This window comes from Chroicocephalus ridibundus, chromosome 14, assembly GCF_963924245.1.
Source record: "Chroicocephalus ridibundus chromosome 14, bChrRid1.1, whole genome shotgun sequence".
Taxonomy (NCBI): Eukaryota; Metazoa; Chordata; class Aves; order Charadriiformes; family Laridae; genus Chroicocephalus; species Chroicocephalus ridibundus.
Genome location: NC_086297.1, coordinates 13,368,547 through 13,384,196, shown reverse-complemented (window position 1 = coordinate 13,384,196; position 15,650 = coordinate 13,368,547). Strand labels below are relative to the sequence as shown.

At 55.3% G+C, this 15,650-nt stretch overlaps 1 protein-coding gene and 1 pseudogene across 1 annotated transcript; both read right to left on the bottom strand.

Moving 5' to 3' along the window:
* Window positions 1-3,006: 3,006 nt before the first annotated feature.
* Window positions 3,007-9,521, bottom strand: LOC134523439 (tektin-3-like). Its single transcript, XM_063352372.1, has 7 exons — window positions 8,943-9,521; window positions 8,301-8,384; window positions 7,578-7,648; window positions 7,164-7,307; window positions 6,103-6,325; window positions 4,732-4,886; window positions 3,007-3,223 (listed from the first exon to the last, which is right to left on the bottom strand). Exons 1-7 carry the CDS (start codon window positions 9,519-9,521, stop codon window positions 3,007-3,009), a joined length of 1,473 nt encoding a protein of 490 aa, XP_063208442.1.
* A 3,279-nt stretch (window positions 9,522-12,800) lies between these two features.
* LOC134523138 (RING finger protein 222-like) lies at window positions 12,801-13,465 on the bottom strand (annotated as a pseudogene).
* Between the last annotated feature and the right edge of the window lie 2,185 nt (window positions 13,466-15,650).

Sequence of the window (15,650 nt, the reverse complement as noted above, 5' to 3'; positions counted from 1 at the left end):
TCTTTCCAGCCGAAGGCCTGGGGGAAGGCTCTCCACCCCGAGAGCACGTCCCCAGCTGGCAGCGAGCGCGGAGGGTGCCAGGATCTCCCCCTTTGCCCGGCTCCGGGAGGTGCCGGGGGGGAGGCGGGTGCCGTGCCCCAGGAAGGATGCTGCTGTGGGTTACCAAGCCCCACGGCTGCCCCACGGCAGGGCTGCGCGGGGCACGGGCCTTGGCTGCAGCATGAAATGCTGTTTGGATCAAATTGCACTGAGGGAGAGTGGGTTTTTTTACCTTTTCTGGTCAAACTGGTGGAATGGCGATCTGAAAAGCCATTTCAAGGAGAAAAGAAAAAGACAGAAGGGGAGACATTCAAGTTCAGCAAACTTCTAAAACAAGAGCCCTAATACATCTTGGAGACATTTACTTACTTTTCCTGACATTTGTTTTCCACCAAACCAAGACGAATTCATAAAATGTTGGAGTCCCGTCTGCATTCATGCCCCAAGACCCGACTTCATCCAACTTTTTCCCTTTCACCTCCAAGCCAGTTGTCATCACTGATAGAGTCAGGCTGAAATCCCTGGAGAAAATCCCACTGGCTTCAAGGAAACCAAAATTTACCCACTGATTCCAAAAGCCAAAAAACCAAAAACCAACCGAGGTTCCCAGCTGGGATGTGACTCTGTGTCAGGACACACTCAGATACTTCCAGAAACTGGGATTTGTGCTCGTCTCCTGCGTGTTGACAGCCAACCCCCTGCCAGCTGCTTTGTTGAACCTACCGAGGATACCGATCTAAACCAGCTTTTTGCTCAAGCTCTTGAGTTTTAGACTTTTGGCTTCAGCAGTGCCAGGTCTGGCCCCTTTTTCGGTCTCCTCCAGGGTCCCGAGAGCGGCCGCCGATGCTCCGAGGGTGACGATGCTCCGTCCCCTGCAGCTGCCGGCTGAGGGACACGGCGGATGCTGCAAGTCTGCACGGGCTCGAGGAACAACTGGAACAAGCTCATGTGAAACAAATCCACGGGGGGATATTAAATTCAAGGACAGCCCTGGCAGCTCAGGAAGTCCTTGAGATGCTAATTGCTGGAAGCTGGGAAAGTAGACTGGGAAAGTATCACAGGGTGCTTGCCTTCTTTTGGTGCTTTTATCCAAGCATCTGCTGTTGGCTCTGTCAGAGGCTGAATGTGGGGCTCGCTGCACTTTGCTCTGAGCCAGCACAGCCATTCCTATGATCCTACACTGCCCAAATTTTCCTTACCATTTTGCCAAAGTTTTCTCCCTTTTTTCTTTTTTTTTTTTTCATAAAAGCAATGAGTTTGGTTTTTTTTTTCTGAACCGCTGATGCCGTTTTGGGAATTCTCTCTCCCTCAAGCCGGATAATATGCCTTAGTTATGCAATATCCTGTTACCATGTTTTGTGGCAAGCTTTGATTTCACCCAAATTCATATCAGACTCCTCCAGGACATTCTCTCCTTCTTCGTTTCTTAGGCAACAAGAAGAGGTATGGCCCTTGGATTACTACCCATTCCTGTTCTCCCGTGTGGGTGGCAATGAAGCCACACGCGTAATCCAAGGGGTCTCGATCATAGGATCATAGAATGGTCTGGGTTGGAAGGGACCTTTAAGATCATCAAGTCCAACCATCAACCTAACACTGCCAAAACCATCACTAAACCATGTCCCTCAGCATCCCATCTAGCCATCTTTTAAGTACCTCCAGGGCTGGTGACTCAAACACTTCCCTGGCAGCCTGTTCCAATGCTTAATAACCCATCAAAGGAGACTTCAGGTAAGGGAATCTGGGAGGCAGGTTATTTTTTCCTCTCCTCCCAGTTGCGGGCAATGACATTGGAAGGAACAGGTGGGACCAGCCTATTAATACGTGGCTCCGTGGCTGGTGTCATCAACACCATTTTGGGTTTTATGGTAATGGGATGGCATACACGGCACCAGGCTTGCTGGTGTCAGATGGGGTTCACCTCTCATAGAATCCAAGACTCATAGAATGCGTTGGGTTGGAAGGGACCTCTCAAGGGCATCTAGTCCAACCCCCCTGCAGTCAGCAGGGACATCTTCAACTGGATCACGTTGCTGAGAGCCTCATGCAGCCTGGCCTTGAATGTCTCCAGGGATGGGGCCTCCCCCACCTCTCTGGGCAACCTGGGCCAGTGTCTCCCCACCCACCTCCAAGGGGGAAGAGGGTCTTTGCTCAGGAGGTAGCGGGGCTCATTGACAGAGCTTTAAACAAGGCTTGAAGGGAGAGGGGGACAATATCGGGCTGTCCCTGTGGGATGAGATGCCAAGATTGGAGGGACGGGGTGCCAGCGAGGGCCTGTTGCTCTGAGATGCGCTGGTGACGCTGCCTCACACTTGAAGTCTTGGAGAGATGAGCCGGGGGCTCCTGAGGTCACAGGAGCCAGGAGGGAAACACCGGTGCAACACCCCAAAGGAAACAAGGGGTGTTCCTGGAAGAAGGTGGTATTTGAAAAGTCATGGCATCAGGTGAAGTGCCCGGGGACTGGAAAAAGGGAAACATTGCACCCATTTGTAAAAAGGGTTTAAAGGAGGGTACGGACCTGTCGGCGTCACCTCTGTGCCTGGGAAGGTCATGGGGCAGATCCTCAAAAAGCCACGCTAAGGCCCATGGAGGACAGGAGGTGATTTGAGACATGGCTTCACCCTGTGCTTTTTCCACATCAGACTCCAAAGGAGGAGGACACGACACTTTTTCTCCTAAAATCACAGACCGAATGGGTAGGAATGAATCCCTGTGGGTGGATTTACTCTTAGTTGCATCCAGGATATTTTCAGTTACTTTCTGGCACGCCGTGAAAGAGCAGTGGAAAGAGAAAAACCAAAGGGAAAAAAAAAATACTCCTGCTAGACCATGTGACATGCAAAGTGATAATTTAATTTCTAGCCAGGCTTCCATCAGGAAGTGGAAAGTTAATCATGCACTATTTAAAGCATATAGAGAAAACTGATAACTCCGGTAAGGGATGCCGTGGGGTGGGCTGAGCCCAGCCTAGATGGGACCCAGCAGCCGCGCGGTGCTGGGAAAGGTCTTGCGCATCGCCATGCACTTCTCCTGGTCAATGAACAGGGAGTTGGCTTTGACGGCCAGGTCGTGCTGCAGGACGGCTTTGGTGCGAACCAGCATTTGCAAGGTGTCCTGGCTGTCTCTCAGCTGCTGCTGAAGAGTTTGCACCGTCTCTTCGATGTCACGGACCTCGTTGACAAGGCTGGAAAACAGCAAGGAGCCCTCATTAGAAGTCCCGTCACGTGAGTGGTTTCTAGCATGGCGTTGCTGATGGGCCCCTGGGGCATGGGTTTTCCCCCTTCACCGCGCTCAGTGAACATCTGCTCGAAGGCTTCGGCAACGCGCAGCCGCGTCTGCCAGAGCAGGTGGTGCCACCAAGCAGAGGGACGAGCAGCTGTGGTTTCCCGTTCCTGTTTGGTTTTGTGGCTTTCTTGGCTCCCCCTCCTGGATTTCCCCGGGCAAGGGTCCTCCCCACACCCACGGGTGCACACGCAGCGAAAGAGGACAGCTGGGAGAGGCTAAAAGCGAAGGTGAAACAAGTGGAGGATGGAACAAAGGATGGCGTGAGAGATGCTAAACAGGCTCTGGGGCTGGGTTTAAATTGCTTTGAAAAGGCTTCCCAGGGAGCCTCACCCAGCGGGCTGCCAGGAGGAGGTGTGAAGTTCAGGGTGCCTGATCCTCCACAGCCCCTCGGGGTGCAATGCCAAAGAGCTCCCTCTGTCCTTGACAGGATTTCCAGTGTCCCCAGGGGAGGTGAGCACAGCCCTCACTGCTTCTCCGTGTGGTGCACAGAATCCCAGGCTGGCGGGGCTTGGCAGGGACCTCTGGAGATCACCCAGTCCAACCCCCTGCCAGAGCAGGGTCACCCACAGCACGTGGCACAGGAACGCCTCCAGCCGGGTTTGGGATGTCTCCAGAGACGGAGACTCCCCCTCCTCTCGGGGCAGCCTGGGCCAGGGCTCTGCCACCCTCACAGCAAAGAAGTTCCTCCTCGTGTTTAGGTGGAACTCCCTATGGTCAAGTTTGTGCCCGTTACCCCTTGTCCTGTCCCCGGGCACCACTGAAAAGAGCCTGGCCCCATCCTCCTGACACCCCCCCTTTCAGTATTGATAAGCGTTGAGAAGGTGCCCCCTCAGGCGTCTTTCTTCCAGCCTGAAGAGACCCAAATCCCTCAGCCTTTCTTCACAAGAGAGGTGTTCCAGTCCCCTCATCCTCTTGGTAGCCCTTTGCTGTCCCCTCTCCAGCAGTTCCCTGTCCTTCTGGAACCGGGGAGCCCAGCACTGGACACAGCACCTTGCACCGCAGCTGCACCCTTGCGGTTACCCCAAAGGAAGGACCTAAGAGCTCTCAGCATGAGCCTGTTGGAGAGTAAAGGGCTTGTCCTTCAAACCTGAGCCCATCCAGCCGCCGGGAAGCAGGCAGGAGAGAAGACGGGGTTGACGCAGGTAGGAAAAATCCGGCCCCTCATGGGGTGGCATCAGGCCGCCCCCGGCCATGGGGTACAGCCTCCGTTGTGGGCGCAGAGCTCTCCCAGCACCCAAAGGCTGGGATACCCGCTCATTGCTTTTGATTATGTCGGTGCACTTCTGGAAGGACTCTTTAGGAAAAAGAACCAACCCCCCATGATTAATTTTGTCATCCAGCGATGCTCCCGAGTGCTACCACCCGTGAGCCCTCGAGGTCCCCGCCGGCCCCGCGCTCCTGCCTTACCGCAGCTGGGCAGTGTCCCGGCACAGCTCCATGTTTGGCCTCCGAGTGCGCTCGTCCAGCCGGGTCTGAGCCACCTTTAATGGAGGCCCCTGGTCCCTAATGGCCTTTTGGATGGCTTCTATATTCCTCTCCATCTGGAATATTTCCTGCAGTGTCTGGAGTAAGAAAGAAACACATGCATAAATTTAAAAAATATATTCTCCAGCGGCAACGTGATTTCCCTTTTCTGCCATCCATCTGCAGAAAAAAACCAAGTTCAATCAGCAGACCCCGGGCTCAGACTGCTCTCACTCTGCCATAGATGGAGGCACAGATCCAGCAGCCATTTCTCTGCGGGGAAAAGCCTCTCTTTGCTCTTGCTGTCCCATCAGAGGAGGTTTTGGAGCAGTGATGGATCTACTGAATTACCCGCTCCCCAAAATTACTGCTTGCAGGAACTGATCGTCCATCACTAGCAACTAACAGAGGGCAGGTTTTTGGTGGATGCTCGATGAAGGATGTGGCACCAGCCCGCGATGCTGCAAGCCCAGTTTCTGCTCGGTTAATCTGTGCCGAGCACTTTTCAGGAAGCTTTCCATGAGAGCCAGTGGTGCGAGCCTGCTGCCCATGGCTGATCTCCACTTCATCTGCTTGGCGGAGCAAACACACCGATACCTGTGCAGCCACCACAGAGTGCTGAGACCGAAAACACGTCCTTGGAGGAGCAGCAAAGCTGCAAACCCCACAGCAGACACCCCAGCAGAGTCCCAGTAAAGCCCTTCTGCAGGGCAGCCAGCGCCTCTAAGTAACTAGCGCTGATGCAAGTAGCGCTGGCATTTTCTGCTGGAAATCCCTGTGCTAGCAGGCTGTCAGCTGGGATGAGCAACGGGCAGTATCCCTTGGGATGAAATTACACTGCCAACTCATCCTGCTCCAAGAAGAAAGTCCCCAAGAAAGCTGGGCAGGGGCTGTTTGCAAGGGCATGTAGTGAGAGGACGAGGGGCAATGGTTTCAACTAGAGCAGGGCGGGTTTAGATGAGACATTAGGCAGAAGTTCTTTGCACTGATGGTGGTGAGACACTGGCCCAGGTTGCCCGGAGAGGTGGGGGAGGCCCCACCCCTGGAGACATTCAAGGCCAGGCTGCATGAGGCTCTGAGCAACCTGATCCAGTTGAAGATGTCCCTGCTGACTGCAGGGGGTTGGACTAGGTGGCCTTGAGAGGTCCCTTCACACCCAACACATCCTATGACTCTATGATTCTAAATGATGCTATAACCAGCTTCTTGTGGTGACCGTTCCTCTGCTGGGGCCAGGTCTGCGTGGAGGGTCGCGCTTTGGAGGTGTCACGGGGGAGTGACAGTGTCACACCAAAAGGGAGGGGTTCAGGCTACCTTGGCCAGGTGGGTCTGAATCTTTCTCTTGGCATCGGCCGTCTCAGCGATGCGGTTGGTGAAAGCGACGTTCACAGCGTTGAACTGCTGCCACATCTGGCTGTCCGTCACCGCCAGCAGGTTCTCTATGTCGTCCCGCAGCTTGGCGGAGGCCGCCCGCTCGCTCTGGGAGCGGAGGATGTTGTTGTTGGTGAACTTGGCCCAGGACTGCGGCACCGAGATCCTGGCGGGGAAAAGGAGAGGCCCCCGGTAAGCTGGATGTGGGCAGGCATGGACCCTGCCAGGGAGCAGCGTGGATTCACTATAGCTTAAATCTACACTTTTAATTGGACTGTATGTCATAGTTTAACCCCAGCCAGCAGCCAGGACCACGCATGCGCTGGTGCAGTTCTCCCCCTTCCCCCCAGAAGGGAGAAGAGGGAGAAAAGGAGGGGAAAGGGAAAGGGAAAAACTCGTGGGTGGAGATAAGGACAGTTTAATAGAACAATAACAGAAACGAACAATAATAATAATAATAATAATGAGAGAAGTCACTCTCACCACCCAGTGAACTGGCACCTTCCCGAGCCCCGACCGCATATTCCCACCCCGCACCAACCCCCATTTATATCCTGAGCATGGCATCTATGGTACGGAATATTCCGTTGGCCTTTCCCTTGTTCTGCCTATGCTCCTCCTCACTTCTATGGGAAGCTGAAAAGAGTCCTTGCAAAGTATAAACATCGCCTAGCAACAACTAAGACACATCTTTGAAAATATGCATAAACTTAGTGAGCTGTTTCAGCAGAGGTGCTCTGCTGAATTAATTGGCAGGCTGATCTCTCAACCCCTGGTAGAATGTTTAATGAGGTGGGACTGGCTTTCACCCTCTGGATGTTTGGCATCCAACTGTCAGCAGAGGGTTGTGCTCCCTTTCTGGGGAGCGGAGAGAAATGACCGCTCTGAGGGAGGTGTCTCCAGGCGGGATGGATCTGGGTTGGGGACAAGCAGCTCCCTGCCAGGGAGAGGCACCGCGTATCCCGGGGACAGCTTGCTGCTGGGGACCGACAGCGTGCACTCACGTGGCATCGACCTGCTCCACCCCTCGGTAGTAACTGATGCCGTGGGAGGTGTTCATCAGGTGGTGGCACCTGTCGTCGATCCGGTGGGCCACCTGCTTGTTGGCCAGATCCTTCTCCAGGTTGTGCTGGGCCGCCCGGTTGGACCTTCAACATGCAAACAGCAGCCATCGGTGGGGACGTACGGGTGGAATGGCTTCCTCCCCGTTCCACTCCCCACAGCAGCTCCCGCCCCCCCGCGCAGCTCTGTCCTCCCACGAGCATCACCGCCCGCATGCCATGGAGCCTCCATGGGCTTTACGCCTGCGGGGTGTGGGGAGAGACAGGCTTCTTCTGGGTGTTCACATCTGCTGGGGTTCTGCTGTGACCACAAATGCACATCAGCCCTACGACATGAGAGAAGGAGCTCCTCCTTACGTGATCTGGGCTTTGGCCTTGTCCAGGACCTGCTGCATCTTCTCCTGGCACGACCTGATGACATCGACTTCCTGGGCAAAGGCAAAAGAGGACCCCATCAGCGTCCATACTCACTCGTCCTGGTCACACTCCTCCCCTTGGACCTCTCCAGCCCTGCACACAGCAAGAACTTGCCTGCTTGTCTTCCTGCCCAAAGCAAACAGGCAGGAAAACTCGCAGCTGAGCCTGCGCCCAGCGCCCTGGAGGGGACAGAAGGGTGCTGTGGCTGCAGCCACGGCCTTTGCGTTCCCTTTCAGGGTGGGTCAATAAGGAGTTTTTCACCTTGACCTCAGTGTCAAGTGGTGGTTAGTCCCACTGCACGGACAGGTACACATCCTGGTGTGGACAGGCAGAGCGGTTCCCTGGACCACTACACACCTCCATCCCCAGATCAGCACCTGCCCTTTTTGCTCCCAAAATGTTTTCCTCCCCAGGAGGAATCCCATCCGTACGGGACAAGAGGAGATGGACTTGACTTCGGTGTAAATGCCCAGGCTGAATTTCTGAGACACATTCAGCTCCACCGGAGGAAGTGTGTTGCTCTCAGCTCACTTGACTTCAGCACAAACCCATTGCCTTTGTGAAGCTCCGGCTGCTGGAGGCAGGTGATCAGTGCTCCAAATCCCATAACTTTGAAATCCGGTAAAAATAGCTTCAACGCATGATCTGAGTTGCCCAACTTACTGTTAAGAGCTGTTCCTCCACGTTGTCGTGGACCAGGTCGATGCCCATCCTCTTCTCCCGGTGAAGTAAGCACTCCTGAGCGACCTGTTGGGGACACGCCATCACCGCTGGCTGCAGGGGCAGGGCTCTCTATGGGGACTGTCCCCATCTCCAGTAATGTGAGAAAAGAAATTCTAGGTGGGCACGGAGATGACAAGAGAGGGAAAAAAGTGGCCCGGGGCAGCTGGTTTAGCTGACAAGGAGCAGGCGAGCTGCAACATCAGCATTAAACCATCATGAGGGAGCAGACGTGTCCCTGGTGCAGCCACAGCTGAAACGGGGGACCTGTGTCAGCCTTGACGCCCACCTCGCCAGAGCCTCGTGGTAAGACACGGGCTTTTGTCTCCCAAACCGGGATTTTGGATGTACCACTTCTAAAAATATTGAGTTAAGCAAACGCAGCTCTGACGTGCTCAGCCTGTGCTGATAGGGGATCCAGCAGATGGCAAGGGGGGTTTGGTTACTACTAACTTAACTAATGGCCTCTTAATAAAAGCTTTCTAGACGTTCTGGAGCTGCAGTGAAACTTAATGAGACGTTTGAAGGGCTGCAGATGTTTCAGCAGTAGGCTACAGCTTGCAGCGCGCTGGGACGGGTGCTTACCCGGAGAGGGGCCTCCGCCTCGGCCAAGGCTCTCTCCAGCCTGGTCTTCACCTCTGTGAGCGCGTTGGTCTCCCCGATCACCTCATCTAGCTCGTGGCAGAGCTCCGATTTCCAAAACGCGATGTCATTGGCGCGCACTCCCAGGTTTTTGGTGCTTTCTACTTGCGTTTTCTTGGTCTGCTGGTATTTGTCGTCAATCAAGCGGCAGGTATCGGCTCTCAGGCGCTCCGCGTTATTCTGGGAGGTCTCCGACTCCCTGTAATTGGTCACGTTGGACTTGTACCAGTCTTCAGGGGTGTAGCGGGTGAAGACGGTCGTTCTGGTGGAAACAGATGGAAGCTTCTCGCTGGCAGTTATCCCCTGGGAACTCTTGGAAAAGGCAGCCAAAGTTGGTTTGCTGGCAGCCGTTTTGTAGTAGGTGCTGGGCATCCAGGGGAGGCTGTAGCTCTGAGGCAAGGGGCGGTAAGGAAATCGGTTCTTATAGCTTGACGCCATGGTGTGGATGGCAGGGAGAAACCTGGTGGGTATGGCTCTGGGATGGGCGAACTTTGCTGGTAAGGGAGAGCCGACAGACTCCATGCTCCACCGCTGCTATTCGTGTGTCCCGTCCGTGTCCTGCACAGAGGAGGAGAGAGAGGACAACCTCAGCAACCTCCTGCACTTGCCTTACTTCTTACAGCAACACCCGCAACTGCAAACACAAACAGCGACGCACAGAGCACCCTCACAGCGCCTGAACAGGCCTAAACCCCTTGAAAACAAATCCCTCCTGACAGCATCCCAAACATTTGTATATAAAAGCGTTTGACTTGGTTGTTAGTATCTAGCATCAGGTCTTGGAATGCGGAGAAAAACAAATCACGGCCGTAAGGAGAATGACAGATACCGTGCCTTCCTTTTCCTTAAATCTGTCAATCCAGTCAAACTGGAGTTGCTCCTTCTCTGCTGTTCCTTTGTTTCTTTTGGCTGGCGTATCTGCTGATCCTCTGATACTCCAGAGGTCATTTTCTCTGTAAAAGTTCCATTCCCAGCCCCGAGAGCTGCGTCCCTTTTGGACACACATCTGCTACCGGCCCAGCGCCGTTTGTGGGTGGGTGAGGGACTCCATCCTCACCCCCTCTATCTTCCCTTGCCTTAAATGCTGGAGTGAGGAGCCTGCAGGGGAGCTGAGCTTTGCAGGACTATATCCAAATTTGACCCCCCCACACCCCTATTTCAGCCTCAAAAGAGGGGCCGCCTCTTGCCTTGCAAAGGAGGAAAGGTGTCGATGGCTCACCTGGTGTAAGATCAGTGTGCGTGGGAAGGAGATGGCCCACAGTCTTTTCAGAGCGCTTGGGAAACACCAGCCTTGCAGTAGCCCTAGGAGGAATGGCCACACATGAAGATTTTGCTACCAAGAATTGCATATTGTCCTCTCCAGCTTGAGGCTGTCAATCGATGGTTATCAGCAAGATAAGGCAGGGGGCCACCAAACACACCTCATCTGAGGACAAACACTCCGGAGGGGTACGTGGTGCTCGGTACGAAGCTCTTGTGAGGTTACAAGTGTCACCCAGGGGCAGGAATAAGTCCCTCAATACGGCTGTTGTAGCCAGCCTGACGTGTCCTTCCCCCAACACCGTCCCGTCCCCACTGCTCCCAGCCTGGCTCGGAGCCCCAGGGGAAGATGAGGACACGGGTGTGCTACAGCAAGATCCCTGATGGGAGTGGCTGTGGGACAGGCAGCGGGAAACTCACACCCTCAAATGCAGCAGAAAAAGAAGCTTTCGCAAACACGACCCTCTGAGCCAGTTTGGCAGAACCGAGGACGAAATGTCTGCGCTCAGGTCCAACAGAAACCACCGTGTGTGCCGCTTCCCACAAACCGCTCCCTTCAGCCCTTTTCTCCCGGCTAGGGATAAATGACGGCGCTTTCCCTAGCTCCGTGCCGCTTTATACCTGAGAAACAGCCTTGGGAGGGTGGGAGGCAGCTTCCCTGGCTCCCACCCCCACAAATAAACTCTGCCCTTTCAGATACTGACAGACACACGTTTAGGAAAGGGAGGGAAAAACCCACTTTGTGCCACCCCTGAACACGGACACACGACAGGAGCCCCCGACCACCTCATCCGGGTACATTTAGAGGACAGAAGAGATATGGAGGGGGATTAGGAGAATGACCTGGTTTTTTCCCTCCCAGTTCAGGGACACACTCACCCTGCAGAGGCTTGGGGGTGTGCGGGGGGGGCTGCTACTCAGTGCTGTGCTGTCAGGTTGGGTGGCAGCACTGCCAGACACTGCAGCATCCCCAGTGCCCTCTGTGTCACAGAACCAGGGCAGCGTTGCCGCTGGCGCAGGGTGCTCAGTAACCGGGTTCTACGCGGGCAACTCCCTGCAGCCGCTCTGGCAACCCGATGCAGCCGTTGGGCAACGCATTGCTGTGGATGGGCAAGCCAGGGCCAGCCCTGGGCAAGAAAATACCCTCACATGGCATCCTAGATCCTGCCCTGGACAACCTACTGCCCTCCATGGGCAGGTTTTGCAGCCCCTGGGCAACCAGGTGCAGCTTTTGGGCAACTGTTGAGTGGCTTAGTCATATCATTTGGTTTTCCGTAGTCCTGCAAGAAGCAGGGAGATGGACTCCATGATCCTCATGGGTCTTTCTCGACTTGAGACGTTCTATGATCCTATGAACTCATGGCCCTCAGTGGGCAACCCAGTGCCAGCCCTGGGCAAGTCAGTGCAGACTGCGTGCATCCTAGTGCCTTTGCTGGGCAACTTGATCCCTTGCCTGGACAACCCGCAGCACCGTCAATGGGCAACCCAAATCTAGCTTGCTGACTGATGTTGATAGCATTCGGCATGCTACGTTGCAAAATCGAGCGGATGTTGATTTTTTGCTGTTAGCTCAGGGTCATGGATGTGAAGGTTTTGAAGGTATGTGTTGTATGAACCTTTCCGACCACTCATCATCCATTCATAAGCAGTTACGGGAGCTGAAGGATAACATGTCCAAATTAAAAGTGGTCAAAAACAGTTTCGATGATTGGTTAAGCTCGTGGGGTATAACGGGATGGTTATCAGATTTACTAAAGCAAGGGCTCATGCTATTGTTGGTTATATTATTATTGATTATGGCAGCCTCGTGTGTTCTCCGCAAAGTGACTGACATGATAGAAAATGCCATGCATAAAGTCTGGCTGGCTCAAGAAGAAAAAGGGGGTATTGTAGGAATGTACCTGAGAGAAAACGGCCATGTGAGCCAGCCTCCCTACGGTGAGAGATTAGATTAAGATCAAAACAGGTGGTAGAAGATGGCATTAGTACATGGCAAAAACGGGAACTGAGAAGGTAAAAAACATGTTGTGCTAATGACTAAGCGATTTACTATGCGAATTCTTGTAACCAATCTGATGTGTGAACGAACTGCATGCACAGCGCGTGGACAGTGTAACTCGCTGATCAGAAATAAGCGAGTCGCGTGTACGGCTACAACACAGGGTATAAAAGATGATGATCGGTGCTTAATAAACGGCTTCTGTTGATTCACATTGGATCGTCTGGAGTCCAGTTATTTCTCCTCAACAGGGTGCGGGAGGAGAAACCATGCTCTCTGCTAAGACACTAGGGGAACCCACTAGCAGGGTTTGACCAGCCACATTTTAACCAAAAGAGGCAGAAAATGCCAGCGACGACACTGTGAGCACCCGGAGATCTGCGGAAAGGTCTGAAAGTCCATTCAGTCCCTGGCCAGAGGAGAGAGAGCTTCACCTGGAGCTGCTTCTGGACTTTCTCATGGGATCTTTTGAGAGAGGTCCCAGCCCTAGCTCTGTCCCAGCATCAGTGACACCTCCAGCATCTGAGCTGATCCCATCCCTGCTACGAGTCCCTCTTCACCAGCAGCAGCCAAGGGAGCACAGCCTCCAGCATGGCCACCGTCAAGATGAACAGGTCGACGAGGGCGATGGGCGACTGGCAGCATTTCACCCCCAGGGCTGAGCTGGATGACACCGAGCTTCGTGTTTCTGTTCTGCTTCTCCTCCCCAGGGAGCTGCAGTCCACACCCACCAGTGGCATCCCATAGTCACTGATGACAAAGATGTGGGCTTCCCGCGCCAGCTCTCCTGGGACCCCCTGCGAGTCCATGGGGCTGTTCCCCGTGCTGCAGCACCGGCCGGAGCTCTGCACCGGCATCACAAAATGGCTGGGCACCACCAAGGTGTTGCTGGCCTCCAATTTGGTCAGATGGGACAAGGAGGAAGGTGACAGAGGCATGTCCAGGGCCCGGAGGTTGGTACCTGCCTTGGGCGGCCATAGAGCCGCCTTCTTGCTGAGGAAAGTCACGTAGCGGCAGATGGGCAGATGATGCTGCTCTGGACCTGGCCGTCAAGCTTGGCGGAGAGCAAGCACTTCACCAGGCAGTCGTGGCAGAAGGTGTGCCCGCAGCTGAGCTGGCGGTGCATGGCCTCCAGCGGGTGGAACTTCTCGTAGCACACGGGGCACTCGGCCGGGGGTCCCTCCTTGCTGGACGAGGCCTCAGACATCCCTGCTCTGTTGGCCACAGGCGCTCCCCAGCTGCGAGGAAGAGGCACGATGGGTTAATAAGGTTGAAATGATAAGCATGATCCATCTCTTCATCTCTCCTCCTCCTCCCTGCTCTCTTGCTTTTGCCCTCTTGCCCCTAACAGATGCACTTGACAGCTACTAGGCATCCTCTCAACAAGACAGGGCATTTTCAGGAGCATTACGCCTCTCAGTGTGGCCCTTGGGGCAAGAGAGAGATGACGGGAGGACCCCAACTCCAGAGCCAGCGCGGGCAACAATCCCCGGCTGCAAAATCACATGCACGAGCCCCTGGATGGACCTGCTCAGCACGTGGTACAGATAAAGCAGGTTCAGCTTGTGTCACGAGTGCCTCCGTGCACTGCTGCCAGCTCCAGGTGCACAGGAGGTGGGAACTCCCATCCCACAAAGAAACCTGCCATGGAAAGGGAGATGCTCCCATCCCAGGGGACACAGAGGGGCCAGCGGGAGCAGGGGGAGGCCAGGGCAGTGGGACAGGTGGGAGCACAGGACCCCCCGGGGATGGAGAGGGGGCGTGCTGGACCCGGGGCAGGCAGCGAGCACCCACGCCAGGCTCCTTCCAGGCTGCTGGAGGATGTCCCAGGCTGGTGGCCAGGCCACAGCCATCTCCAGGCTGTGCTCCTCACGCCGGAGCATGGTGCGGTCAGCAAGCCCCGGAGCCCGGCGTCTCCTCTTAGTCAGTGCAGGGAGGGCAGAGCCCAGCCATCCCGCCTGGCCCCTGCCCCAGCCTGGGGCGCCAGGGGGAGCGCGGGGCCGCTGGCATCCCCAGACCCGCGTCTGGGCTGGGTCTGAAGCTCTGCCGTGCGTCTCCCAGGGCAGGGAGCATTCATGCGGCGGCTCAAGGAAGGGAGAGGGGAGCGGGAAGAAGGGAGAGAGGAGAGGGGAAAAGGGAGAAGGGAGCGGGAGATGGGTGAAGGGCGGAGGAAGAGAGGAGAGGGGAAAGGGGAGAGGAGAGAGGGGAGAGGGGAGGAGGGATGCTCAGCTCAGCTCAGCTCAGCTCAGCTCCTTTCTCTTAAAACCTGAGCTTCATAAAACCTGCAGGTTTTTCCAGACCTTGCAGCATTGTCAGACCCGACCCAACCTGCACCCCTTTTCTCACGCATGACTGTGCCCATGGGCATCCTCACAGCTGCCTCTGGAGGTTTTGCCATCCCCTCCTTGGCTGACCTCCTCTTCCTTGGGAGCCATCCCCTGCGCCAGGACGGTCACAAGAACACAACAAACCATCCCCTCCCAATCAAAGAGAAGAAAGATGCAGGCTCCTGCTCTGCTTTAAGAGGGATCAGGGACTTGGTCCCCCAACGTGCTGCAGAAGGAGACCCTGACCCTGTGCACCAGCTCCTCTGTGCCCCCAAAGCCCCCTTACCTGCTGCAGGGCACCAGGGCAGGAGCCCCTCCATGCACTCCACTGCTGTCCCCAGAAGCGGGGCTGGCCGTGCCCCAGCACCGAGCACCAGCTGGGGAGAGGACTGGGACACCTATCTAACACGGAGGTGTTGGCTGCGCGTGTCATGCGGGCGCGTTGCGCAGAAGCTGGAGCAGGGACAGGGCCAGCTCCCGGGGATTGAATGCGGAGGAACTCGTTCCCCGTTTTAAAGGCCTGATATTTGCCTGGTTGGCCAGGGAGGGGGCGAGGAGCCAGTGTCAGGCGTCGGAGGGCAGGGACAGGCAGCACGGTCCTGCCTGCTTTCCCTCATGTGATGGGCACCTGTAGTCGGGCTCATCCCTGAGCTCAAACCCCAATGAAACAGTCGCTAAAGGGGATGTCGGGAGCCCAAAATGTGTGTAAAAAAAAAAAAGACCTGGGTGCACTGTAATAAAAAGCCCTGGGCCTGCCTCTCCAGGGGTGCCAAGGTCTGGAGCTGGTGGTCCCCACCAGCTGGGATGCTGCCTCTTCCCCACCAGGATGGATGGGATCTGCTTATCCTCCTGATGACCAGAAATTTACATCCAGTCATTTGACATGACGAATGCTTATCAAACACCAAGGAACAACGGGGTACATCCCCAAACCCCTCTCCAATGCCTGTTTTCCCACCGGATGCTGCGCTTTTGCGAAGGCACCTGCACAGTACCTGGGCATCACAGCACCCACCTGCCTCTGCCTCCAACAAACCCTCCCAGGAATGACCGTGAGCCTGGTGT